General features: G+C 36.6%; 1 protein-coding gene and 2 long non-coding RNA genes across 5 annotated transcripts in view; 1 reads left to right on the top strand and 2 right to left on the bottom strand.

Moving 5' to 3' along the window:
• Positions 1 to 1893: 1893 nt before the first annotated feature.
• LOC131438515 (gastrula zinc finger protein XlCGF57.1-like) lies at positions 1894 to 3991 on the bottom strand. 2 transcript variants are annotated; one of them, XR_009230942.1, is made up of 3 exons: positions 2440 to 3991; positions 2141 to 2371; positions 1894 to 2020 (listed from the first exon to the last, which is right to left on the bottom strand). XR_009230942.1 is itself a non-coding variant. In XM_058608605.1 (2 exons), the coding sequence occupies exon 1, from the start codon at positions 3915 to 3917 to the stop codon at positions 2451 to 2453; it is 1467 nt and encodes a 488-aa protein (XP_058464588.1). In that variant the 5' UTR covers positions 3918 to 3991; the 3' UTR covers positions 2039 to 2371; positions 2440 to 2450. The 2 variants fall into 2 exon arrangements, 1 of the variants encoding a protein (XP_058464588.1); XM_058608605.1 differs by lacking the exon at positions 1894 to 2020 and having other exon boundaries at positions 2039 to 2371.
• The window catches only part of LOC131438525 (uncharacterized), a 33667-nt gene continuing 10570 nt past the window's right edge, over positions 3793 to 26889 (top strand). Inside the window, exons 1-3 of one of the 2 annotated variants that reach the window (XR_009230943.1) lie at positions 3793 to 3922; positions 3990 to 4144; positions 4208 to 4328. This is a non-coding gene — a long non-coding RNA (uncharacterized LOC131438525). Of the gene's footprint in view, positions 3923 to 3989; positions 4329 to 26889 lie in introns of those variants that run through there. The other variant, XR_009230944.1, reaches the window with a different exon arrangement.
• Positions 17391 to 18379, bottom strand: LOC131438527 (uncharacterized). The gene is made up of 2 exons (XR_009230945.1): positions 18112 to 18379; positions 17391 to 18054 (listed from the first exon to the last, which is right to left on the bottom strand). It is a non-coding gene; the product is annotated as an uncharacterized LOC131438527 (long non-coding RNA).

Below are 26889 nucleotides of genomic sequence, written 5' to 3' on the forward strand. Positions count from 1 at the left end.
GAGAGACCAAAACTTAATAGAGACCCACATTACTCAAAAGCAGTCAAAATGATTGGAAGAGAGAAAGCCACAAAAAAACGGTGGCAAAATAACTAAAAGCAAAGACATCATATTAACAAGATATCCAGCTCTTAAATTTCCCGAACAAATCATTGGCAACATACTTTTCTGCGAGCATGTCGCCCTCAGGCGAGTCCGTATCGAATCTCGTACATAGAAGTAAGGGAGAGAAATGTCAAATTCGTGCGCGCCAAAATAGCAGCACTGTGCATCCATACTATTGACATGATAGGTTGAATGTGATGCCGCGCGATGGCGTTGCTGAACTGAAGATTGATTTCGCTCCAAGCTGACAGGGTCTGCTAAAAGCTAGTGCAGAGTGTCTTAGTGCATATATCGTTAAATAAAAAAAAAACAGATTGCAGAGTTTTAGGTAATCCTTCCATTGTGTACGTTTATAGTTCCTGTTTTCAAGAGAGGAGATAAACGGAATATGGCAAATTATCGTGGCATTACAAGTCTCTCAGCTGCATCCAAAATTTTTGAAATTATTGTTAGCAATGCTCTCCTTGCTAACGCCAAATGCTATATTTCGAACGATCAACATGGATTTATGCCCGGACGATCAGTTACCACAAATCTTCTCCAATTCACAACAACTTGTTTAGAACACTTAGAACATTATCGAGTTGATGTTTATGCCTCTTCAATGCTCACTTCCCACTGTGAAGACAATGAAACAGGTAGATTACTTGGCACTACAAACTGAGCAAGCAAAACTTCAAGTGACTTAGGGACGGTTATTCAAATGACGATGAATTCTGGGTGCTTCTGTTACGAAAGTAAAATGAATGAGAAGGGATATGCTGACAGTCAACGGTCATCAATTTCATTGTCATCAAATATTCGATTGAAATGAAGTGTATCGCACTGACTCCAACTATGAGTAAATCCAGTACGTCAAAGACATAAACAAAGGACAACTGAACAATCAACCACTGTCAATAAAAACAGAATGAAAACAAGACAGATCATCCTTACAACGAAACAACGGAGACGGTGGACGATGAGGCAAATGATGCGGCTTGCAGCGATGCCAGATAGTAGTAGTGTCATTTCCGTAGATTGGCATTTTTTGGAAGCTTTCGCTGTGGAAAGCTTTTTTTTGCTCGCAAGACAAAGCTAGTTTCCGTAGTTCTCCGTTGATAAATTTTAATTTCCGTAGATTTCCGTAGAAAAAATCCAATTTCCGTAGATTATGTCTACGGATCCGTAGATCCGAAGAAAATGTTCGAATCCGTAGATCTACGGAGATTTCCATAGATCTGACATCGCTGGCGGCTTGTCCCACATGTACAAATGGCATTGAATGGACCCAGTAAGAAAAAAACACAATAATGAATTCGTGTATGAATAGAAACATAAATCTCATATCTCGGTTGATTTTTCATTAGGGCGTATAAGAGAGTGACAGTTTCTCTTTTATCACTCTCTCTCTCTCTTTCGATTATTGTGCTGTGATTAAAAAGATTTTCTTTGACCGAGATATATTAAGCACTTAACCCACCGGCAAAAGACCGTAAAGGTTAAAACCGGAATTAAATAAAATTATAACTAACTAACTTGAATGAATTGAACGGCCGGCCTTTCTACGTCACGGTCGTAGTTGTATGAATGTGTTTGTGCATTTTCAAGTTAAATTTCGTTCTTTATTCATTGCCACACACATCACATTTGCAATCACTTGGACAGGAGAACGTTTAAGATAATTATTTGTAAAACAAAAATCAAGCAATATATTTTTTTGAATTGTAGTTGGATTTTTTTGCCATGGGTTAGTATATGAAATTCATATAATTTTACGTTCTATTTCTTATTGTACAAAGCCATTGAAATAATTTAAAATTTTTGTGTTGTCACAAAATTTATTTTATTAATAAAAAACAAATTCTACGTCTTTTTGAAACAGATAAAATCAATTTCCGATCTTCTACCGATTTTTTGAGATTTTACGGAAAACCTAAAACAAAAAAACCTAATTTTAGTAGTTATCAATTCCGTTTGGGTTGCACATAAAAATTGTTTAGATCTTTTGTTCAATACAAAAACATAATTATTTTTAGAGTTTAGGTATATTTACCAAAATTTTTAGGTTTCGTTCTTTATTCACTGCCACACACATCACATTTGCAATCACTAGGACAGGAGAACGTTTTTTCTCATTATGCTCGTTCAAATGCCTGGTTAGGTGATCCATCAATGCATATCACGCTGTCGTGAACTGAGGCACGCTCATGGAGATGATCTTTGCTAGAAAAGTATGTATTACAAATCTGACATAACATCCTGAAGGTGGCAGGATACTTTTTCACTGAAAAATAGCAGAAAAATTGTCGTTATAGATTGTAACCATGCATTCTACAACAAAAATAAACATACTCTAGATCAATTTAATTGCTGCAAACATGGTCATGTAGGTTTGGTTGTAAAACGAATGCGTCGCTGTTGCTATTGGCGTTTGTTTGTTCATCGATCTTGTCGATGTTATCGAGTTCTGTAGATTCGTTTTTTGTGTTCTTCTGCTTGGATAGAATGTCGCTATCGTGATCTGTTGGTTCGATTGGTAACGGATCAATCGACTGATCAGATGAATGAATGCGTTTATGTAATTTCAAGTTATATTCCCTGGAGTATTCTTTGCCGCACACATCACATTGATGTCGACCACCCGTGTGAAGCAACATGTGTTGGGTTAGGTTATTGTTATCGGCATAATATTTTTCGCATATAATGCAACGATAAGGCCGTTCTTCCGTATGGCTATATTTGTGGTCTATCAAGCGTGAACGTCGCACGAATCCTTTACCGCACACGTCACACGTATACTTATAATCGCCCGTATGTGTGTATTTGTGTGCAATTAGGCGATGTTTCATGGAAAAACTTTTACCACATACAGTGCATTTGTACGGAAGATCTTCTCTGTGATTCAGCATATGTACGTCTAAATTTGGTTTGGTTTTAAAACCTTTTTCGCATATAGTGCATTTGTAAGGCCGCTCTTCGGTATGACTGTATTTGTGGTAATCCAAGCGCCATCTGTGCATAAATCCTTTGCCACATACATCACAACTATGCTTATAATTACCCGTATGTGTAGATTTGTGTGCAGTCAGGGTATATTTATGTGCAAAACTTTTACCACATACAGTGCATTTGTGCGGACGATCTCCTGTGTGATTCAGCATATGTACGTCGAAATTCGGTTTGGTTTTAAAATCTTTTTCGCATATATTGCAATGATAAGGCTGCTCTCCAGTATGACTGTACTTGTGGTCTATCAAGCGTGAATTGTTCACAAATCCTTTGCCGCACACGTCACACGTATACTTATAATCGCCCGTATGTGTGTATTTGTGTGCAATTAGGCGATGTTTATTGGCAAAACTTTTACCACATACAGTGCATTCATGCGAAAGATCTCCTGTGTGAAACATCATATGTAAGTCTAAATTCACTTTGGTTTTAAAATCTTTCTCGCATATAGTGCATTTGTATGGCCGCTCTCCGGTATGACTGTATTTGTGGTCTATCAAGCGTGACCTTCGCTCGAATCCTTTACCGCACACGTCACACGTATACTTATAATTACCCGTATGTGTAGTCATGTGTGTGCTTAATCTAGGGTTGGAAACAAAGGTTTTTCCGCATATAGTGCATTTGAACGGACTCTTGCCAGTGTGAAGGTACATATGCCGGTTAAGATTCATTCGAGTGTGTAAACTCTTTCCGCATTCAGTGCATTTGTACAATCGTTTGACGGTATGAACATTGAGCTGGCGTTCCTTTTGATTGTTGCGAATTCCATTGTCACATACATCACTAACGAACGACTTTTTTTCGGTATCGACGGACATATTTGGTTAGATTCCCCTTCAAATTATAACTTATCCTGCAACTTTTAATAACACTTTTTCTGTACAAATCAGGTATATATTTTGATCTGGAATATCGTTTGTTGTGGTGGAAGATGCTACTGAGCTACTTGGCTGTTTTTCTTCTATAGTCCTTCGATGACATCCCGTACCTAGTTGGGACTCATTTATCTGAGAAAAAATCACACGCTCTGAAAATAAGAACTCAGGTGCCATTATCTCTATTAACGACAGGAAAAAAACAGACTCACCTTGCCGTAATGTTATTCCAGGTACGAAACCGTGTGATGTTTTCTTCTTCCTTCTATGAATCTTCCTCACTCGAGATGATGCATATTGATGGCACCGCTACTTACACGCTTAAAAATAGTTACTCCAAAATGAGTAGCATCCAACTCATCTACAGAAGAAGTGGAACAACTCTAATTTAGAGTAACTACTTAATTACTCAAATTTGAGTTCTTCCACTGAAAACGATGTTTGGGTAAAATCTATTCATTTACTGAGTAATGCTTTATTTGTACATGTGCCAAAAATAGAGTAATTAGCACTCAAATTTGGAGTAAAATTTTATATTTGTAGCATTTACGCTAAATATAAGTACAGTATGTATAACTCAAGGCGAACCGCAAATTGTGTTATTGCTACTAATAATTTACATTTTTATCTCTGGAAGCTTTATTTACTTCTACCTCTGGATGTGAGACATCTTTTCGTAAATTTGCGGCTAATTCGCTTATTTTTTTAGTGATTCCTGCCAAGGAAAGTTATGATTTAAAAACATTGGATTTATTATTCACGATAAGTAATGATCTTCATTAATGTTTTTTGAAATTGGTGCTTCATTATTATCAACCATCATTGGTTCGTGACTTGTATCTTTCACGAATAATGGATTGGCGTTTCCTATGTGACGTTTCAGGCTTTTGAATCTTAGGTATAGTGAACTACACTCGGAGCACACGAAAGGTTGGTCTGATTTCCAGCTGGTATTCAAATTATGACTCTTTCAATTTTATTCGCGTGTCCATGAATTATAATGCCACAACCTTTTTAATGTGGCTTGAAAACACTAAAAACGTTTTCCTAATTCTAGATTTCAAAATTATTTCTTAATCTTTACCTCGCAATTTCCTCGCCGTTTTAGCGTCAATCATCAAATATTTTCTGCATTGTATTATTGCAGCCATAAAAATTTCCACAAAATTACCTCGTTGGTAACCACAGTTAACCACAGATACGTAATTTGAGCAATAGAAAATAGGGAATGATATCACAAAATTTTTCGTTCGATTTTTCGACGGTTCGCTGAAACAGTAATGCTAAAATGACTCGATACGTAAAAATCAAATTTAGAGTAAAAATTACTCATACTAATTTTGACATTTCCATGTATCATTTGAAAATGAGTAACTAGTACTCAAAATCTGAGTAACTTTTTCTAAGCGTGTAGGCTTTATTGCCCGATAGTTTTCATTTAAAATCCAACGTCGAATTTCCAAAGTACAGATAAAAACTCATGCTTTCTCGCGAAAAATTACAATTTTCACTGACGGTTAGTAAAGATTGGCAAATTGTCGCAAAGCTGATTTACCGGTAGCGACACCTGTCAATGAATAATGGAACCAAGAAAAGGTGGATTCTTTCGGAAATTTTCATATCGGCAGTAGTGATTTGCAACAATTTTTTTCGTTTATTCAATGGTACAAATAGATATCAGCAATAAAAGTACACTCGGAGTAGAAGAAAATCGATTTCAAAGTTATTACTACTACTTTTTTCAGTGTAAACTACGATTAAACATGAAAAATCTTCAGAAATGTGTAAAATTGGTTAAGGTTAGGTTATTTCGGATCAACAGTTTTTTAAACAGAAACCAGTTTAATGTTGATTTTTCGAGTACTAGAATGCATAGCGATCGAGTACTATTTATTTTGGATACTTTATTTGTTATTTCCAGACATGTGAAAAATGGTATCAAACCAAAATTAATGCTCCATTCTGAATAAACGGTAGATTTCGCACAATGAATTAAGATCAAAATTGCCACATCAGAGTAAAAACTTTGTCTTCGACTTCTACTATGATTTTTCAAATGAATGTGTCCGTTTTTATAAGAAATCGTTGAAAAGGTGTAGTAATTAGAAATTTTCCTACCGATTTGACAGTTCTTGCTGAAAGTATCATCTCTAAACAAGCAGCGCCTCTACATTTTAGTTTTGCGACAATGTGCCAATTGCGAAAGCGAAACTGCATCGATTCAACCCAAGATGATCACGCTTAAAAATAGTTACTCAAAAATGAGTGAGATCTCACTCATCAACAGAAAAAGTGGAACAACTCTAATTTAGAGTAACTCCACAGTTACTCAAATTTGAGTTCTTCCACTGGAAACGGTATTTGGGTAAAATCTACTCATTCACTGAGTAATACTTTATTTGTGTATGTGCTAAATATAGAGTTACCAGCAATTAAATTTTGAGTAAAATTTTATTTCACATATACACTGAGCAAAATACCATAGTAACCGTAGCCTGTTTTCCATCGTCATTTCAACTATATGCTTAAATAGTAGCAACAATCATGATATATGACTATTCACCATCTGTATTGTATAAATTACTAGACAACAAAGACTACGACTTGACTAAACTATTTGATTAATGACTTTTCTGGCATAGTCATCCTGACAATGGTAGTCATCTCAAATATAAGAACAAATAGTTAAAATCACAATTTCTAGTAAGGTGAAATTGCTCTCGAGCCTTGATATATGAGGAGCAAAATAGTTATCGCTACCATGTAAACATGTTCACAATATAATAATGTTACCATAAATAGATACATGGTTTAAAAGACGATTATGAAGTTTTAAAACACTATTCATGTAGTCCATATCAACAGAATTTATGTAGGAAGCACATTATCGTATAGTGTTTTTCAACATACTATGTATTACATTTGTGCTGACTATACAAATTGTCAATGAACGGGTGTACTGTTATTGTCACATACAGTTACAATTTAGCAGAAAATTTCGAACACGGGTAACACATCAGTGATGGATTTGAACAAAATATTCTATATTGTGACTGTGTACTTTGGTAGGTCTTACAGGTAGGTAAAGTTTGTAGCCTTACTAGTTTCCGTCGTTGAAATTTAATTTTTCAACAATTTTCCGGCAACGGTTATGTTTTCCAGTGAAATCAACATCTCGTATACGGTTTATTATTCATTATCGGTCGCTGTAGAAACAACATCAAGCGATTGATGAAAAGGAAGATTATCATTTGATTCCCGGTTTCAATTCGCTCGAATCCGACGGAAAATCGCAGGTGGGCATCGAGATTTGCATCTGGACTTGGCTAATAATTTCTTTCCTGCTGCCAATTCCTGCTTCAGGAAAAACTCCACCGGACAGAGCCTTGGATCAACTGATGCTATCAAGCAATGCTAAACAATATTTCACCAGGTATATTATCATTTGATTTGATGCGAAAATAAAATAGAGTTTAATGAAATTATTTTGTTGTTCTTATTTTAAAATTTAAATTCATAAAACTTTTCAACATTAGCTCATGTTTTGCTGATCTTCAGCATTGTTTAATCAACCACTGCTTTTAGTTTCAAAATAACTAGAAGTGAAATGTCAAAAATACCATGACTCTGGTTATAGCAAAAAATATATTCGGTCATGGTTAGGCTAACCATCGCAATCGTATTAGTTATTCATACAATACACTGTTCAATATTACCATTCTAGAGCCGATACCATTCATAGTAAACATGAACTTGACTATTGTTGAAATCATCTGATTTCATAGTCGGCTGAAAACCACTATACGCTCATGGTCAAGTTGGCCCTCTATATAGTAACAGTTACCATACTATTTTTCTGAGTGTACCAAATATGCATAAAAATACATACATGCATATTAGTAATGCTCAGGCATCAATCAGACACTTATTACTCATAAATGACATTTGAGCATATTCGTTTCCAATCTGAAGCACAATACGGAGCCCTCCTGGACACAATATCTGCGTCGATTGCACAACCAACACCGTTTGTGTTAAGCGATTCACCCTTGAAATACGCGATCTCACTAACAAAAAATTGTTGCTACAAATTATTATTACAACTTTTAAACTGATCTTGCGAATAATAACAAAAGCTCTTGCGTTAAACTCAAATTTAGAGTAGGAGTTACTCAATATCATTGAAGGTAACTACTCAATTTTTGACGTTTCCATGTACTGATAATGAGTAACTAGTACTCAAACTCTGAATAACTTTTTCTAAGCGTGATGGATAAAGTCTACGCTCAAAAAAATAATCACATCATAGTTACTACACGCTCGTTCAATGTTACTCTCAAGCAGAGATGGCATTTCACCAGTGTGATACACGCTAGAGTCAGTTTTTTGCCACACCGAGGATGAAAAATACGAAGCACCGCACAAAGAGGAAAGCGCACTTCTTCTCAGTGTCGAATAGACAGCATTTGAGTGTGTGCTTGTGGTTAAAGCAGCTGGCGCGAGTGAAACACATTCTCTTCGCATGAATCGCTCACACGCGCTCTCGTCTAAATACACCCAAGTGACCACTGGCGCGTGATGGTGAGCGAACACTTCTGTGAACTTCAATTAATAGAGAGTAGATCTGGCCTTGCTATGAAAAATTTGCAAGGAAAACCGAAAATTTTACGATAAATTGTTTTATTTTGCTGATTTTGCGTGTCCACGCTTCATCTACGAAAACCATACAGCAGAGTGCTCACCGGCGTGTACACCTCTGTGAAAGTATCTGCATCCACCTCAGAGAATTTATTAGCTAATGCTCTAGCACTTTGGTGCGATTCAGTGGAAGAGGTAAAAGGAAATAAACAAACGCACTCATGATGCGTGCGCACTTTACACAACAGTGGTGTATAAATGTGAAAGAGAAGAGCTCTCGTTGAAGTTGTCAGTGCGAGGGGAGAAATTTTGCTTGCTCTTCGTCACACAGAGGAGATAGACATCTCTGCTCTCAAGTGAGTACAATTTCACTCACTTTCGTTAGAAGTGTAACTACTCTATAGTGAGTAAAGCTTGTTTACTCACTTTTGAGTAAATATGGTATTTGTCAAATTCTGAGTAACATTTACTCAGTGCTACAAATTGAACAATCCAATCAGCGTGGTCACCACGAGATAGCGTTATGGTGATTGTTTTGACTTATCCCATGTATTTAGAAGAATTTTTGACGAAGTTTTCAATTTACTTGAATTTGAAAGAATGCATATGGCAAAACCTTACAAATATGGGTAAGAAAAACAATTATTCACGTGTTGTCCTCAAACATATGATTTCAAATTGTCCTATACTCTTGACAATCTCGGATGAAATTTGAAATTTTAAGTTCACATACCGATTTGATTTAGATGATAAAACATGAGTAAATAGACTAGTCATAAAACTTTTGATCATAATTTATCAATTAATCTCAAAACCCAACCCAAAAATCAAAGAATATCCCAGATATGAAAACAGTACCCAACCTCACTTCTTCGAATATGGTATTTCATGTTACGATTTCTGCATAAATATCAATCAAACATTCAACGGAAAGTTACTGAATCATTAATGATCGATTTTTTTTACCAAATTTTCACACGTTTTTGTATGTTAGTATTCGATTCACAAAAAAAAAAACCCTGCATTTTGTTCGAATCTTCAAGCAAAATCTGAAAATTATCACCATCGCTTAGTTCAAAGCTCGCCACTTGGGCAGCGCAGCGATCGCAAAAGAGTTCGTTGGATTCTTCAATAGGAAAATTAGTTCGAGGGAGTAAATATTACTCAATATCATTCGGATTGAATATGGAATTTTTTGCTTTAAACAAATACTAACTTACTTCTATTCAACGAATGAAGGAAGCCGCTACCTGTTCATCGGTCATTGGAAAGGATCCGTCTACCTTCCTACCTTTTGTACAGCATTCGTAGAAATGCTCTGATGTATTCTTATACAGAAAAAATAAATAAAATACTTGCTATATGACTGAACACTTTCTTATCGTCTTCAACCTGCGCGAATTGCTTTGAGGTGTATAGTAAGCATTTCGATAATGTGCCTTTATGATCTGGTTCCGCCTCCGACAAAGGGAAAAGTTAAGTGAACGTAAATTTTCACACAACATTTTCAAAGCACTGTGAGTAAAACTTGTTGTCAATTTAAAAACTGAGTAGAAATTACTCAGTCTTCTAAATCAATATTACTCACTTTTTGACATTTGAATTAAATAAGCAAAAGTGAGTACAAATTACTCACTTGAGAGTAACATTGAATGAGCGTGTACAGAGCGACCCACTTGTACGCGGCGGGCAGATTTCCCCCCAGACGGCTGGCTATGTATGCCAGAATTCCGACAAAAGTCTGGCAACAATGCAACAACCGTATCCGGCAGAGAATTTCGCCTAGCGGTTATTAACGGTTCTGTTTCAGTCGGATTCTTACCATACAAGATTGGCAGAACCGTTTTGAATCGGTTCTACATTTTAAGCGTCTTGGTTTTATTTTTTCAATAAAAGATACATATGAAAGGCAATAAGTTATTGCCCTTCATATATACTAATCATGGAAAATGTTATTGTCAATAACATTGCTTTCTCACTACCAAACATACCCATATTTCAATCTCATTTAGCTCGTCTCAAGATTTGTTTTATACGCACATGCCGGATTGACGAGTATCAAATAAAGTCGAATAAAAAAAGAAAAAGGAGGGAAATAAACAAGACACGTACGGCGAGATAATGATGCAATTTTGACAGCAGCCGGAATGCAGCCAGTTTTCTGACGGTTGCCAGAATTCCTCACAAGCGGGTAGTAACAGACTGGCGAATACCTTTTAATGAGCCAAACGAACCGTAAAACTCCTATGCTCTAGCATGGGAATTTGACGGTTCGTTTGGCTCCCTAAGAGGTATTTGCCAGTCTGTTACTATAGCGACCCTTATAAGAGCATTATTTTTGTCATTTTTAAAGATGACTAAGTAATGATGTATTTCAAATTTGATAGAAATCTCGTCATTACTGCACCATTGCACGTTCATTAAAATGAATGACTCGTGTAAGGGCCGCTTATTAGATTTTTTTTATCGTGACGACACAAATGAACAAGCATTCATCCTTGACAGTTCAGCGGTACTGTTTACAAACAAATTTTAAAGAAATCGAAGAACAAATCTTAAACAATCATCTTTACACTTTGCAACTAGTCACTTTTATTTAATAAATATCAAAAACGAACCGTATTCAATCGTGAACAAATGTTTTAAAATTTTATTTAGACGATATGGACCGTAAATGGTTTGATCCAATTTGCCAACAAACAAACAAAAAAATCTCTGTTTACAAACAGTACTGCTGAACTGTGTTCATCCGATTGAGGTTAGCAGTGACGGTAAAAAACCTAATTAGGTTTTTTGCCGTCACTGCTAACCTCAATCGGGTGAACACATTTTGACAATTCAGCGGTACTGTTTGTAAACAAGCTTAAACAAAAATCGAGAGCACATCTAAAACAATCATCTTTACACTTTGCAACTAGTCACTTTTATTTAGTAAATATCAAAAACGAACCGTATTCAATCGTGAACAAATGTTTTAAAACTTTATTTAGGCGATACGGAGCGTAAATGGTCTGATCCAATTTGTGAATTGTAAAGATGATTGTTTGAGATGTGTTCCTCGATTTTGTTTAAACTTATTTGTAAACAGTACCGCTGAACTGTCAAGGATGAATTCTTGTTCATTAGTGACGTCACGATAAAAAATCTAAGAGCAAATTCAGCAGTTAAAATTTCTATATGGAAGATCTATAATAGAACAGAAACTGGAACAAACGTGTCCCAAGCAAGCCGTTCTAGATCTATTTATTCGACCAGTTCTTCTGTCAAATTTAAAACTGGTCTACGATACCGTTCTATTTTTTGTATATTTGAAACACGAGTAAAACACTGCTGGGGCTGCCAGTTTTTCTTGTTATAAAAACCAGATTTAAATTTTGTAACTGGCATAAATTATGCATCTGAATATGCCCTAATGAGCGTCTGTAATAGTTACGTGAAAAATTATGTGAATATTTTCCACCCTACACTCAAATAAAACGCAAGCATCTTATGACGAATTGAAAGTATGTATTTTATTCAACACGGTTTCGATTTCCCATATACTTAGCAATATTGCCCATGCGCCCACCAGAAACTTTTATTGTTCTTATTGTCTGGACGGAGTTATCAAAATCAGCGAATCAGGAATTGAAGCAAAACCAGCCCTCATGCCCCGTTTACACTTCTGCTGGCTGTCAGCATGCTGGTGTCAGTGTACTGCCCTCTGAGGAAAAAAACGATCAACGGTGGTCCTTTGTTGGTCTAATACTTTGGATCATTGGACCACCGTTGAACGTTTTTTCCTAAGAGGGCAGTACACTGGCACCAGCATGCTGGCAGCCAGCAGAAGTGTAAACGGGGCATCAGTTGTCAGATTTTGTGAATACTTTAAAGTGTTTTGACTAAAAGTGGAACTACTATATTGTGAGTAAAGCAAGATTTACTGTGTGTGACAAATAATTTCACTAAATTTTCTCGGAGATGGTTGAACCGTTTTCTACAAACTCAGATTCATAAGAAAAGTCGTATGCTCCCACACAAGTTTCCTGAATTACGTTTGTATCCGACTCTTGATTGCGAAACCACAGGATTATATGTAAAACGAAATTAAAATAATGCAACTCATTTTTCTCGTAGATTGTTGAACCGATCTAAGATTCAAAGGAAAAGTCTTAATATCATATAAAACATCTTGCTTATAAGTCAGATCTTCCGGTTTAGGGGTTACAGGGTGATTAGTATGAAAATGTCTATTTCACATAAATTAATCAGATTAATCAGGTTTGCAGATTTGGATAGTCGATAGCCAAATAAACCAAATTTCAGTTTTAGTGGTATTATTCAGTTTCCTATTCGAAAGATATTCAAAAATTTAATTCGCGCTACGATTTCTCAAAGATGTCTTCATTGATTTTTAAACATTTTGAATCAAATGTAAACTATACAGCTTCTCAGGTGAATTTAACTGATTTCGGCTACACCGATTTTAGAATTCCGGTTGTAGTATCGAATCGTTTCTCAAAGCTCAATCGTTTTCTCAAAAAAGACCAAATCAAATTTCAAAAACAAAAATTCAAAGTATAGGATTTATGGTTCGATACAAAATTAATTAATTTTATCCGATTTCGATTTCAGATTCTGGAATTACAGGGAAAAATTCAAACCGAAGATGGAAATCCCAAAAAGCTTCAAAGTTGGACTCAAAACTATTGCAATTCATTCGTCATATTAATTTATGGCTATACAAATTCTTTTAGGCTATGCTGGTTCCTGAATACCGGCTCTAGAAGTACCTTAAATAACCGTAAACTCTAAAGTGGAACTTACTTCGACATCTCGTGGAATGTTCAATCGATTGTCACACGTACATGTTTGGCTGGATTCATTATTATACGCCAGAGAAATAAATAATTATTCGACAATGAACTAAAAACGTCGCTCGATGGGTCAATGGGTCGTAACGATCGTGATGCCGGTTTTCTGGGATTGGCATAGTATACTTTAGTAGTACTAAAGTGATTAAAGACGTAAAGTGGAATCGCAGTGAAAAGGCCTTACATGAAGCACATGAGCATCGCTACCATAGTTAAAATCAATGGTTTAGTTTTCCAATTAGTTGCCTATCCACTTTGTTCACCTGATTTGGCCTCCTCGAACTGTTATCTGTTTCCAAACCTGGAATTTTAGACCGCTGTATTACAATAACTTTTTCTCGGTCACAGTCACAAATTTTATTTAAACACCTAATAATGATAGTTCCAATGTAAAAGTTTAAGGTGTTTGTTAAAAACGCCGGTAAATGGCGCACCAGAAATTCATCCTTATTCTTGTTTACGTCCGTATCGATCATACGACGAACGGATACTTTCGAACGAATACGAATAAACCATTCTTGTTTTAACTCGAATGAATTCGAACGCGACTCGTTTACCACAAAATATTGAAATATCAGTACTTCTTCAAATTAAAACTAAGCCATGATGAAATCACTCCAATTCTTGTGATTAACCATATGCGAAACGCTAGAATGTATGCCAGTTTAGCTTCGAACGATACGTGTTTTCGAACATCATTCGTACTTATGAAAATTCCCATTCTCGTTTACGGACGAATAAACGAAATGCCGTGGTTTGGATTCGCAGGTTGATGTTGCGAATCAAAAGTTCGAATACATTGAAAACAGTTTAGCCGATTTCCAACCAATTTCTTTTCGAATGTGAAGGGTTTTTGCTATCAAATGATAATTTTGGTTTATGAAAATAAACCTTGTTTTTTTTTTCTGGTGAGTCTTCGAATATATGCGCGGTTACAAGTTTTTACGCTTCAAATTTTAACATATCTATTAGGAACTTTATGGAAAATACACCATGTGTGTGAAAACAAGAATGGCTTGTTCGCATTCGTTCGAAAGTATGTGTTCGTCGTATAGGCGATACGGACGTAAGCAAGCATGATGATACAAAATCAGCGAAAAAAAAAAACAAGTCAAATCTCGGTTAATTTTTCAAAAGGGCGTATAAGCAAGTGGCAGTTTCTCTTCGTTTACTTTCTCTTCTATTAATTATCAAGCGGTTTCCACGTTTTTCACTCAACTCTTTGCATGAAATGATACCCGAAACTTTCGACTTTCAAACAGAGTAGTGATAGCAAAGAAAATCTTTTTAATCGCATCACAATAATCGAAAGAGAGAGTGATTAAAGAGAAACTGTCACTTGCTTATACGCCCTAACGAAAAATCAATCGATAAGTAACAAATGATAGCCAAGATTTTTAATTACAACGCAAGTCTGCACCAGAACTGATAGTGTAAAGTTGGATGGGCATTGTTTTAATGCATGTACGATGTTTAAAAGTGTGATTGATTCGAACGTAAACGGGAATACGATTTTGATATACTTTCGAACGTATCGCATACGGCCGTAAACAAGAATGAGGGTCATTATCTATTTATGCAATCTTCAGTGACATTATTTTTTCATCTGAGGGCCCCTCCCGAAATTAAATACTGAGCACGGGCCTGTTAACAGGAAATAGTTACTGGAGACCAATGTCGTTTTTCATTGAGAACACTCGTGGAGTGTTTTTCTCGATTCGTGCACTTTTCGTGCAGTCGGACAATCAAAACAGGTGCACTGTGTTTCATTGATTTACACCGCACGAAAAAAATGCACTTTCGGGGCAATTCGCGGGCAACTATTTTGCACCCGTTTTCTTTTCAGAGCAGCAAGCGTGCAAACCAAACTTTACAAAACTGTTTCATTGATCAACTGTCAGGGCAAAACACTGGCACCGAGCGAGTGGAATCAATGAAAAACAACAAGAGTGAAGCCAGAGTGGGAGCGACAAGCGACGCGAAGCGATGCGATGCGTAACGCAAAAATTTTCAATGCCACATAGTAGCCATAGTAAAAACAACTAGAAGTGATGCTCAAAAGCACCAGAGGAAAAACAATTGACATTTTTATTCGTTGTTAAAGTTTCAAAAGAATGGATTCGGACGAAGAGTTTTTTTTATGTCCGAGGGCGTACGCAACTATTTCTTCGGATGTCATAAAAGAGTTCGAAATTCATCCCATTAATCGAAACAGTAGAAAATTCGGTGAATATCACCATCTTTATAAAGAATTGCTCAAAAATTCTCAAAAATTTCATGACTATACTAACCAGTAGTTGCTAATATTTCCAAAACTTCTTCACAGGAACCTGTTTCCGGTAATTCCGATATTGTTGATCCCAGAGCGCATTTCGTTTAAAAATAGCACCGATTATCGCTTCAACATCAATCGAATTATCTTGTGCCGTCATGACAAAAATCAATTCAACCTCTGTTCGCTCGTAGATCGCGTGAAAAACTTTACACGTGGTGCTTGGTCGCTTGTCGCGCTGAAAATCGCTCGTCGCTACGCAACGTATCGTGTTTACTGTGGCATGCATGTTTTTTTAAATGGACAAAATTCGGTCGTGCTTCGCCATGCGGTCCTTTAATATTCGCATCGCATCGCTTGTCGCTCCCACTCTGGATTCACCCTAATACCGTTTTCGTTTATTGATCAGAGCAGCCCGAGAGCTGACCCAGAGCCGCCCAAACAACTTTTGTTATGTTTGTTCTAGCAACCTGGTGTCGCTCAAGATTGGACTCCAATCTCATAGTTCCGCTCTGAAAATTTTCTCGGGTCGCACTACGCATCCATGCGAGTTTGTTTATTTTTCCTGTTGTTGTTGTTTAGAGCGCGTATCACGTGTTTGTTTTACTCGGAGTCAGAGTCGTCCGCGTGTAGGTTCAAAAACGAAAACGGTATAAGTATGGCCAATATGGCCGTTTCGGTGGTAATTCGAATTCCAACTAATGAAATTTACCCATCGTTAAGATCGACTTGAGACACGCTGCATTTGTGACCAGCTGTGGAAAAACGTGGCTTCCACTTTGAATGCAATTTTCTGTTTTTTAAGTGATCATGTGAAGTTGCGGATACACTTCCTTCTGATACCTTCACGATGTCAGCAATCTCCCAAAACTTAACTTTTTTGATTTTTGAGACTATTTTCAGATTGACAGCCTTATTTGGTCGACCAGAGCGTAATGCATCAACGGTGTTTGCACGATCACGTTCAAATTCAGCATACCAGTCAATAATAGTTGATTTGATTGGAGCTGAACCCGGAAAATGCTAATCAAGCCATTTCTTTATTTGAATACTATTAAAAAAAACTTCAGTGTATATTTAAACAAAGTGGTATTTATGCATGAACGGCTGAATGCAAAAATCGGATATGTGCGGGGACCCCGTTTAAGTGTTCTTGAATGCAAAACTCCGATTAAAACATTTGGTTTAGTTTTCCAGTTTTTGTCCGGTTTTCGAACTCAATGTTTTTGTCCGGTATTTGCATTCAAAACTACTTAAACGGGTTTTCCAAACAAAGGTACTATTATTCGATTTTCCGAGCCGTACACATAATAAAGAAATGGGCGCCAACATTAGTTTTTATCATTTTGATGCGGACTTAAAGTGCTAAACATTACACCTTACTTGTGAGTTAAAAGAAATGAATGCATTCTTAATATGAGGTGTTTGTTTATATGCTTTGCATTTGAGGTCAACGAGCCGCATTTTTGTATTCATCTCGGTAGCACTTGGCGATAAATCTATCGTCATAGGAATAAGCGTTCAAATTTTATGTTTGATAAGATGAAGTTGCTTGCTCTTATGAATGTTTCATATAAATATGATGTATGTGGGTGGTATTTTACCATACATGTTGATTGTGTTGACGCTTCACAGACAAATTGAAACAGCATGTACATTGTAAAGATGAACATTTTTATTCTTGTTATAACTAATTCATATAATGCCGTTTTTCTTTCAAGCATATTTTTGTTTTAATTCACTGTTCCATCGCTCAATTTACTCCGGAAGTACGAAATACATTCACGACTAATTAAACTGCTTAAACGACCGTCGTATCATGCTCAACTCAGGAAGTTCACACGCAATGCTTTCAAACTTTCCGTCACTCTCCAATAAGCGCCATCCGATGATGAGGTCGAATTGCCCTGCTCGAGATCACCTTCCTCCCTTCGCCGAGTAGTTCGCCAACGAATGCGAAAGCACCGAGTAAGAACTTGAGCACCCTACGCAAAGCACTCATGGCTGCACGGATTTAATGTTACGAAGCTCTACAGCATCTGAATGGAGTCGCGACACAATTCAAACTAAGTTCAGTATTCGATCGCAACGGGTGCTGACGGTATGTACGGAACGGTCTGGAATGGCCGTGGTGCCAGTATCTTTTTTTTTCGATTGCGCCAAGAAACTCTATTGCATTGTGAAATCAGTTTGAATGAGGCTTCTTTTGAATCCCAATATTCCTATTTACTAGAAAATTCAACGTATCCGTATCCGTTGATCATGCATCACTTTGGATTGCGTAGTTCTTCGTCTCTCCTATGGTATCTGCCTCGAACTGCTGGCGAAACATAATAACTGAAGACCATTTATATTTATAGCAAGGATCACTTACATTTGGTGAATGTTCATTCAAAGTAACGGCAGCATTAGTATCGCAAGCCCATTTGATTTTTTTTCCAATGTTTGATTAATTTTGGAGATATACATACTTCCTTTTCGAAGCTAGTGTTACACTCCATATTTACATGTTCGTCAAATCCTAAAGGGTCTCCACCGTATCACTATTCTGGAATTCACATGGATCATGGATGGATGTTCACAACCTGGTCCAGGATCTAGAAACTGGAACTGAATTCAAGAACTAAACTTGAAACCTGAGACTAGCTCAGAATTCAGATTCGGAATCCTGTCGAGAATTCAGTTCTAGAATTTACAGAACTTCAATTCTAGACCTGAATTCCGAACCTGAATTTTGTTAACCAGTTATAAAAATCTAGTTGCAAAATCCAAAATTAGTATTGTAAATCTTGAATTTAGTTAAGAATTCAGGTGGACCGGAATCCAGTTTCTGGATTCAGTTCCAAAATTCAGCTTTAGAATTCAGTTTCCGAATCCCATACAAATGAACGTAGAAGGTTGCTGCTAGTGAAAGGTCCCCACCACGACGTCTAGTTTCGTCTGATATGTGCTTGACTATCTCAAAACCCCGCCCGAAAACAAAAACGTACTTAATCCACCTAGCAGTGAGATGATACCTTTTTTTAGCAATCACCATGAGTTTTTCGCGTGAATATTCTTCGTTGTGTTTAGTTTTCATGGAATTATTTTCATGACCGTCGCTTTAAATGAATTGTCATTAAAATTTTGGAACTACAAGACGAATCGAAGATAGAAATTATTTATGTACTTCCAGAAACAGTATGCAGAGACCAACATAACCAAAAATAGTTCGTATGTCCATGAATTATGCCGTTTTTCATTGAGAAACACTGGTGGCGTGGATTGCTCTGGTTTTGCACTTTCGAGCAGAAATGCAACATTCTGACGGTGTTGCATTGCCATTTCTGCTCGAAAGTGCAAAACCAGAGCAATCCACGCCACCAGTGTTTATCAAAGAAAAACGCCATTAGTATGATGAATAAATTGAAATAGTTTTGAGTCTAACTTTGATTTCAAAATTGGAAATCGAAATCGGATAAAAATCACCAATTTTGTATGGGACCATAAGTTTATTTTAATTTGAATTTTCGTTTATTAAATTCGTTTTGGCCTTCTTCTAGCTTCTCTATTCCCCGATACTTTTGGAAACGGAATTCGGTAGCCGAAGTCAGTTAAATTCACCTAATGGATTGTTAACCATTTTATTAGACTCGAAATTTTTGAAAATCAGTGTAGCCATCTTAGAGAAATCGTAGTGCGTTCCACATAAAATTTTTGGGTGCCTTCCGGGCTCGAATAGAATTATAAAAAATAAAATTATGTAAAATTTCTAATTATGTGAAATGTTTACACTAATCAGTAATGAAATCAGTTCAGCCATCTACTGGCAAAATGAGTGACATTATTTTAATTTCATTAAATATATCATCCTGTAGTTCCGGAACTAGAAGTCGAACCCAAATGAAATAAAGAAACCTTGTATGGGAGCATAGGACTGTTCATATGAGTCTAAGTTTATAGAAATCAGTTAAGCCATCTCCGAGAAAAATTATGAAACTATTTTTCACACACAAATTTGCTTATCTCGACGAACTTCTTCGAATGGTACAAGGGTGTAAGAAGTTTTGTTCTTCCAGCAATTATTGTTGCAAGCAGTATACATCAATATAAATATGGAATTGTTTCGAATTTGAAAATACTGCCATCTTTCTAATACGTATGTCATGTTCGGATTATGTTACCAAAAACGAGCCGTGCTAAAATTGAAACGTCGTGAAAAAGGGTGCTGTGCATAGTCTTCTAAAAACATATTCTGTTTTCAAGGTCAATTGTGACAGATATTGTCAAAAATCTGGAAAACTTTACATAAAACTTCGTATAACTCAAAAAGTAAACATCCGATCTCAGAACCATTCAATAGCGTTCAGGGTGACGTGAAGATCTTTCATTTGCGACTGGTTTGATCATAATCAGTCCAGTCATCTCTAAGATCTCGACCTCTTTGTTGATAACACAGACTTGGATTCCGCACGGTAATAGCTATAAATTTAGTTCGCACTACGATTTCTCAAAGATGTGTACACTGATTTTAAAACATTTTGAAATAAATGTAAACTATATAGCTACTCAGGTGAATTTATGTGACTTCGGCTACACCGATATTCGAATTCCGGTTCCAGCATCGAATCGTTTCTCAAAGCTCAATCGTTTTCTCAAAAAAGGATAAATCGAATTCCAAAAACAAAAATTCGAAATAAAATACACTTATAGTCCCATACAAAATTAATTAATTTTATCCAATTCTGACTTCCGATTCTGGAATTACAGGATGATGAGTTTTTGAAATTCAAACCGATACAGATACAGAATGACAATCCCAAAAATCTTCGAAGTTGTACTCAAAACTATTGCAATTTATTCGTTATAATTATTTATGGCCATACGAATCGGTTTGGGTTATGCTGCTTCCTGAATACCGGCTCTGGGGGTACCTTAAATTACCGTAAACTCTAAAGTGGAACTTACTTCGACATATCATGGAATGTTCAATCGATTGTCACACTTTTAGATTCAAATTCGATCCGATTTTCAGTTTCGACATTACAGAGTAATGAGAGATTAAAATCTCAAATTGCCGCTTAAAACGACGGTCATGTAATGTCATGAAAACTGAAACACCGAAGAATATTTTATGCAAAAACACAGTTTTCCTCATTGTTTCTAAATATTTTTGAAAACTCAATTTTTGAGCTATTTATGGTTATCTAACACTGTTGAAAATTTAATCATAAATTGCTGACCCTGTTTGTGATGGCGTGGAGAAAGAATTATGTTGTTACGTTTAGTACAACTATTCACGATTAAGTTCTACCCATTCTTACATATGACGAATTTTGATAAGACGCTCTATAGTCAAACTGGCATCACAGCACGGAAAATGTTTTGATGTAAATTCTCTTGTACGTACAACTGTTTGCAACAAATCAATCTGAGCTTTACTTTGAAACAACCCCCATTACGGTGAAGGGGTGACGCGGGTCGATTCAAGACTATCGTCACGTGTAAACGACTAGGTACAGATGTATCTACGCATACGCAGCATCACAGCAAGTACCGACCGCAGTCGTTATTGTTGAAGGAGCTTTGAGTGAGCAAGTTGTTTTTAATGATAACCTGTTATAGTCATTACTGTTGCCGTCAGCGTTCATGACAATGACCGTCAAACTGCACCATTTACTGTTCCGTCATTTGCGGTGCTTGAATTCCAGACGTAAAGCACAAAAAAGAATGCGCGGATGCACAAATAATATACTATTTTCACATTTGATTTTTACACATAAATGATAGATAAAACAAAGTGAACAATTTCAATTTATTTTTTGCATGCAGAACAATTCTTTATCTTCGACAGAGTAATAAATTTTGATGTTGTTCAATGTGATTGCTTTCAGTGTTCGGTTTGCTTGGACGATTTCAATTCCGTATGTGATATTTTTGTGTACAATCACTTTTTGGTTATTGCTCAGAACTAGAATTCAACTTCCAGAACTAAAATATTATCCAGCTTTCGTTTATTCGAGTGATCACAACAACACGTTAATCAACTTCCTACGCTTCGTAATCCTCCCACAACTAGCCTATTCTATCCAACAACCTAATAAAATGTAAATTATTACCACTAAATCCAGTTGCGAAACTATTCTGGCGAATTCGGTTTGATCATTGTAATTTATGTCGACTCTATTAGCAGAATACTGGTTCATCGATTTCCGTCATTAAATGCTAAACAGAGAGACAGTTTCCGTCGCATTCGAAACTCGAATTCATCTTGTAGTGATTTCAATATTGGGGTGAAAGTTTGTGGTTTGAAAAAAGAACGGAGATGTAAACAGATGCTGGATCACAACAAAGCGGAGGCAAACCTGTTTTGTACTTTTCGTCAATCCATTCCAAGTTGTTAATCGCCCGCCGTTCTTTTAACCTGCAATTTTAATTTAATAATTTCTATTCCAATCAATGGAATTTATTGATTTTTACTCTGTTAGTGGCTTGTAGAATAGGAGACTACCCAGGGATAATGCATTTTTTTTACTGGAAATGGGTTACAAACTTCATGTGCAACAAGCTGACTTGATTTTTCTTATTGCAAAGGATGTTTCTGATAGCAAGATTTTTCATTGCATTAAAAATGTTGGATACAACCGTTACCGATTTTTTCAGAGTAAATGTTTTGTTTCGGTTTTTGAACTGAAACTTTCCAGGCTTGATTCAGAGGCCTAAGAAAACCAGTGCAAAAATGCATAAAAGCATTTGTTCTTGATAAACTAACTTATTTATTTGCATTCCATTCTAGTGCTAAAAATGTTTTAACGACTTTCACGTCGACTACTCCACAACTGGGTTTTAGCACTTAAAGTTTTGATCGGGTTTCGCATTCAAAAATAATGAAACAGGTTCCAAAAGGTTGCACCAATCTAATTTTTGCATTCAGCCAGTAAAATGGAATGTGATTTTGTTTGATGTGATTTTCAACCAAATTGAAATAAAAAAACCCTTCTTAATCCACCTAGTGGTGTGATAATGCCTTTCTCTTCTTTCATAACAGTCTCATGAAAATATGTTTCATACTTTTATTATATATTTTTGGACACTAATTTTGACAACAATTGATGCAGATTGATTCGAGTAGTTCACAAAAGCATGCTTCAGTGTTTATGTCACACAGTCAGCATCATTTTTCCAAACTAGTGCTTGACATTTGCGTTGCCTATTTGTAATCAGTGATGCTAATCTAAAAAAAGCCTTCTTAGTCCACTTAGTGGAATTTTCATATATCTTGAAAAATCACTATAGGGGGGAGTACATGAAATTTTCGAAATCGAAAAAAAAGTTTTGATGCCAAAAGGCTTAGAATTGCATGAAACGTCGAGATTTAGTGTCATCTCGAAAAAAAATTTTTTTGAAAAAGTCGACTTTTTGGGACTTAGAAAAAATTTGAAAATTTTTCTAAGTCCCAGAAAGTTGATTTTTTCAGAAAAAATTTTTTTTGAGATGACACTAAATTTCGATGTTTCATGCAGTTTTAAGAGTTTCGGCATCAAACAAAAATTCGATTTTGGAAATTTCATGTACTCTCCCCTATGGTGCTTTTTCAAGGTCGAAAATTGTCAAACCTTTACCACCGGGCACCCCTTAAGCATGTCCGATTTAAGTCAAATTTTGCATGAAGGCTTTTTTCGAGGTGCTTAAACTTTTAAGCACTAGAACTTAACGAAAATAGAGTTGATCCCAAAATTTTGGTACCCTTATACAGGGTGATTTTTTAAGAGCTTGAGAACTTTTTTAAACAATAAAACGCATAAAATTTGCAAAATCTCATCGGTTCTTTATTTTAAACGTTAGATTGGTACATGACATTTACTTTTTGAAGATAATTTAATTTAAATGTTGACCGCGGCTGCGTCTTAGGTGGTCCATTCGGAAAGTCCAATTTTGGGCAACTTTTTCGAGCATTTCGGCCGGAATAGCCCGAATTTCTTCGGAAATGTTGTCTTCCAAAGCTGGAATAGTTACTGGCTTATTTCTGTAGACTTTAGACTTGACGTAGCCCCACAAAAAATAGTCTAAAGGCGTCAAATCGCATGATCTTGGTGGCCAACTTACCGGTCCATTTCTTGAGATGAATTGTTCTCCGAAGTTTTCCCTCAAAATGGCCATAGAATCGCGAGCTGTGTGGCATGTAGCGCCATCTTGTTGAAACCACATGTCAACCAAGTTCAGTTCTTCCATTTTTGGCAACAAAAAGTTTGTTAGCATCGAACGATAGCGATCGCCATTCACTGTAACGTTGCGTCCAACAGCATCTTTGAAAAAATACGGTCCAATGATTCCACCAGCGTACAAACCACACCAAACAGTGCATTTTTCGGGATGCATGGGCAGTTCTTGAACGGCTTCTGGTTGCTCTTCACTCCAAATGCGGCAATTTTGCTTATTTACGTAGCCATTCAACCAGAAATGAGCCTCATCGCTGAACAAAATTTGTCGATAAAAAAGCGGATTTTCCGAATGGACCACCTAAGACGCAGCCGCGGTCAACATTTAAATGAAATTATCTTCAAAAAGTAAATGTCATGTACCAATCTAACGTTTAAAATAAAGAACCGATGAGATTTTGCAAATTTTATTCGTTTTATTGTTTAAAAAAGTTCTCAAGCTCTTAAAAAATCACCCTGTATATATAAGAGCGGTAAAAATCAACGTGTTTTGTCGGTTACGTCACTTATACCATCATATATCTGGAAACAAAAGTCACAACCATTTGATCTTCGAACTTGATCAACGGCCCGACAGTAGCTTTCAAACGAGCCCAAGTTTGTTAAAATCGGATCCGCCATCTCTGAGAAAATTGAGCGCGTTCAAATACAACGCTTTTTGTCGGTTACGTCACTTATACAATCATATCTCCGGAACCAAAAGTCACAGCCATTTGATCTTCGAACTTGATCAATGGTCCGACAGTAGCTTTCAAACGAGCCCAAGTTTGTTAAAATCGGTTCAGCCATCTCTGAGAAAATTGAGCGCGTTCAAATACAACGCTTTTTGTCGGTTACGTCACTTATACAATCATATCTCCGGAACCAAAAGTCACAGCCATTTGATCTTCGAACTTGATCAATGGCCCGAGAGTAGCTTTCAAACGAGCCTAAGTTTGTTCAAATCGGTTCAGCCATCTCTGAGAAAATTGAGCGCGTTCAAATACAACGCTTTTTGTCGGTTACGTCACTTATACAATCATATCTCCGGAACCAAAAGTCACAGCCATTTGATCTTCGAACTTGATCAATGGCCCGACAGTAGCTTTCAAACGAGCCCAAGTTTGTTCAAATCGGTTCAGCCATCTCTGAGAAAATTGAGCGCGTTCAAATATCTTCGAAAAGTGCACACACACACACATACACACACACAGACATTTTCCGATCTCGTCGAACTGAGTCGAATGGTATATAACACTATGGGTCTCCGAGGCTCCGTTCGAAAGTCGGTTTTTCCAGCAATTCTAATACCTTTCTATAGAGAAAGGCAAAAAATGGTTCAAAAAATCGTCCGTATCGTCCGTAAATCTTATAATATTATCTACTAAAATTGTATCAGACAACGATACTTTCAGTGATGGAATATGGATGCGTTTGCTTTCGTTCCGCTGCAAACTCTCATATTATCAAACTGGAGCGAATTCAGTATCGTTGTTTGCGAATTGCTTTAGGCTGCATGTACTCGACACGTACAATGAGTTCTGGCGGGAGTTCTTCCATTAAAAGATCGATTTTGGGAGCTTTCATCACGCCCGCTAATAAGATGTGAGGTGCTGAGTCCCATGGTAATTAATAATTTCGAACGACTAGTCGAGCTTCGATCTCAAACAAAATTCATGACAGTATATTTTAACCATATGTCACAGGAAATCAACCCTTCAAGATATATTCCTATCCGTGTCAGCATCCTAAGTGCCCCTGACTCAACTTTATTTTTCGATACATCCATGCAGCGTGAAGTGCGTGGAATCCCGGATCATCTACGCTCGACGGAAATCCAAAAAATATTTTCAAGTAAGTTCAGGCATATTGACTCTGAGAAAATGTTTTTCACGGACGGATCGCGAATTGAAGAAGCGACAGGGTTTGGTCTGTTCAACAATAATTTTTCGGCCTCATTCAGGCTTCAAGAACCTGCATCTGTTTATACAGCAGAGTTAGCAGCAGTTCATTATAGTTTGAGTGTAATCGTCACATTATCTCCAAACTATTATTTCCTCTTCACAGATAGTCTCAGTCCAATTGAACCCATTCGCTCAAACATGACTGGCAAGAATGAACCGTTTTTCTTGGGCAAAATAAAACAGTGCCTGAACGACATATTGAACAATGATTATCCCAGACCCAGACCCAGACTATATCCCGGCTCATTGCTCCATTCATGGTAATGAAAGAGCCGATATTTTAGCCAAACGTGGTGCTGTTGAGGGTGAAATTTATGAGAGACCGATTGCTTTCAACGAATTATATAGCGCATCTCGCCAAAGAACACGTTCCAGCTGATAAGCTTCTTGGGATAGAGATGATCTGGGTCGGTGGATGAACTCAATTATTCCTAAAATATCGACAAAGGCATGGTTCAGGGGACTGGATGAGAGCAGAGATTTAATTCGTGTGATGTCCAGACACATGTCCAATCACTACACGTTAGACGCACATCTCCTTCGAATTGGGCTCTCCGAGACTAATCATTGTGCTTGTGGCGAAGGTTATCGGGATATTGATCATGTCGTTTGAACATGCGTGGAGTATCGTGATGCCAGATCTCAACTATCAAATTCTTTGCGTACCCAAGGTAGACTATCCAATGTCCCAGTTCGAGACATTCTTGCTTGTCGTGACCTTCCATACATGAAACTTTTTTATCATTTCATAAAGATAATTGGAGTTTCAATTTAATAAAGGACCCTTTTAAGACTTAGTTCTGATTCCAGCTGCGACCATAAGTTCAATCAATAGCTAAATTAGAATAGAAATTATATAATGATACAAACAAACTCGGAATATTTCATGAAATTATCAACAAAATGTCTGAAAATAACAGCTTATTTTATAATTTATAGAAGTTAATCGTTTGGTTCAAATAATATACCCGAGTAGATTTCATAATTAATGACTAATTACCTAGGATGATA

The sequence above is a fragment of the Malaya genurostris genome, chromosome 3, assembly GCF_030247185.1.
Source record: "Malaya genurostris strain Urasoe2022 chromosome 3, Malgen_1.1, whole genome shotgun sequence".
Classification (NCBI taxonomy): Eukaryota; Metazoa; Arthropoda; class Insecta; order Diptera; family Culicidae; genus Malaya; species Malaya genurostris.

Coding starts and splice junctions, on each gene's coding strand:
- LOC131438515 (XM_058608605.1), bottom strand. CDS start 3,917: ATGTCCGTCGATACCGAAAAAAAGTCGTTCGTTAGTGATGTATGTGAC.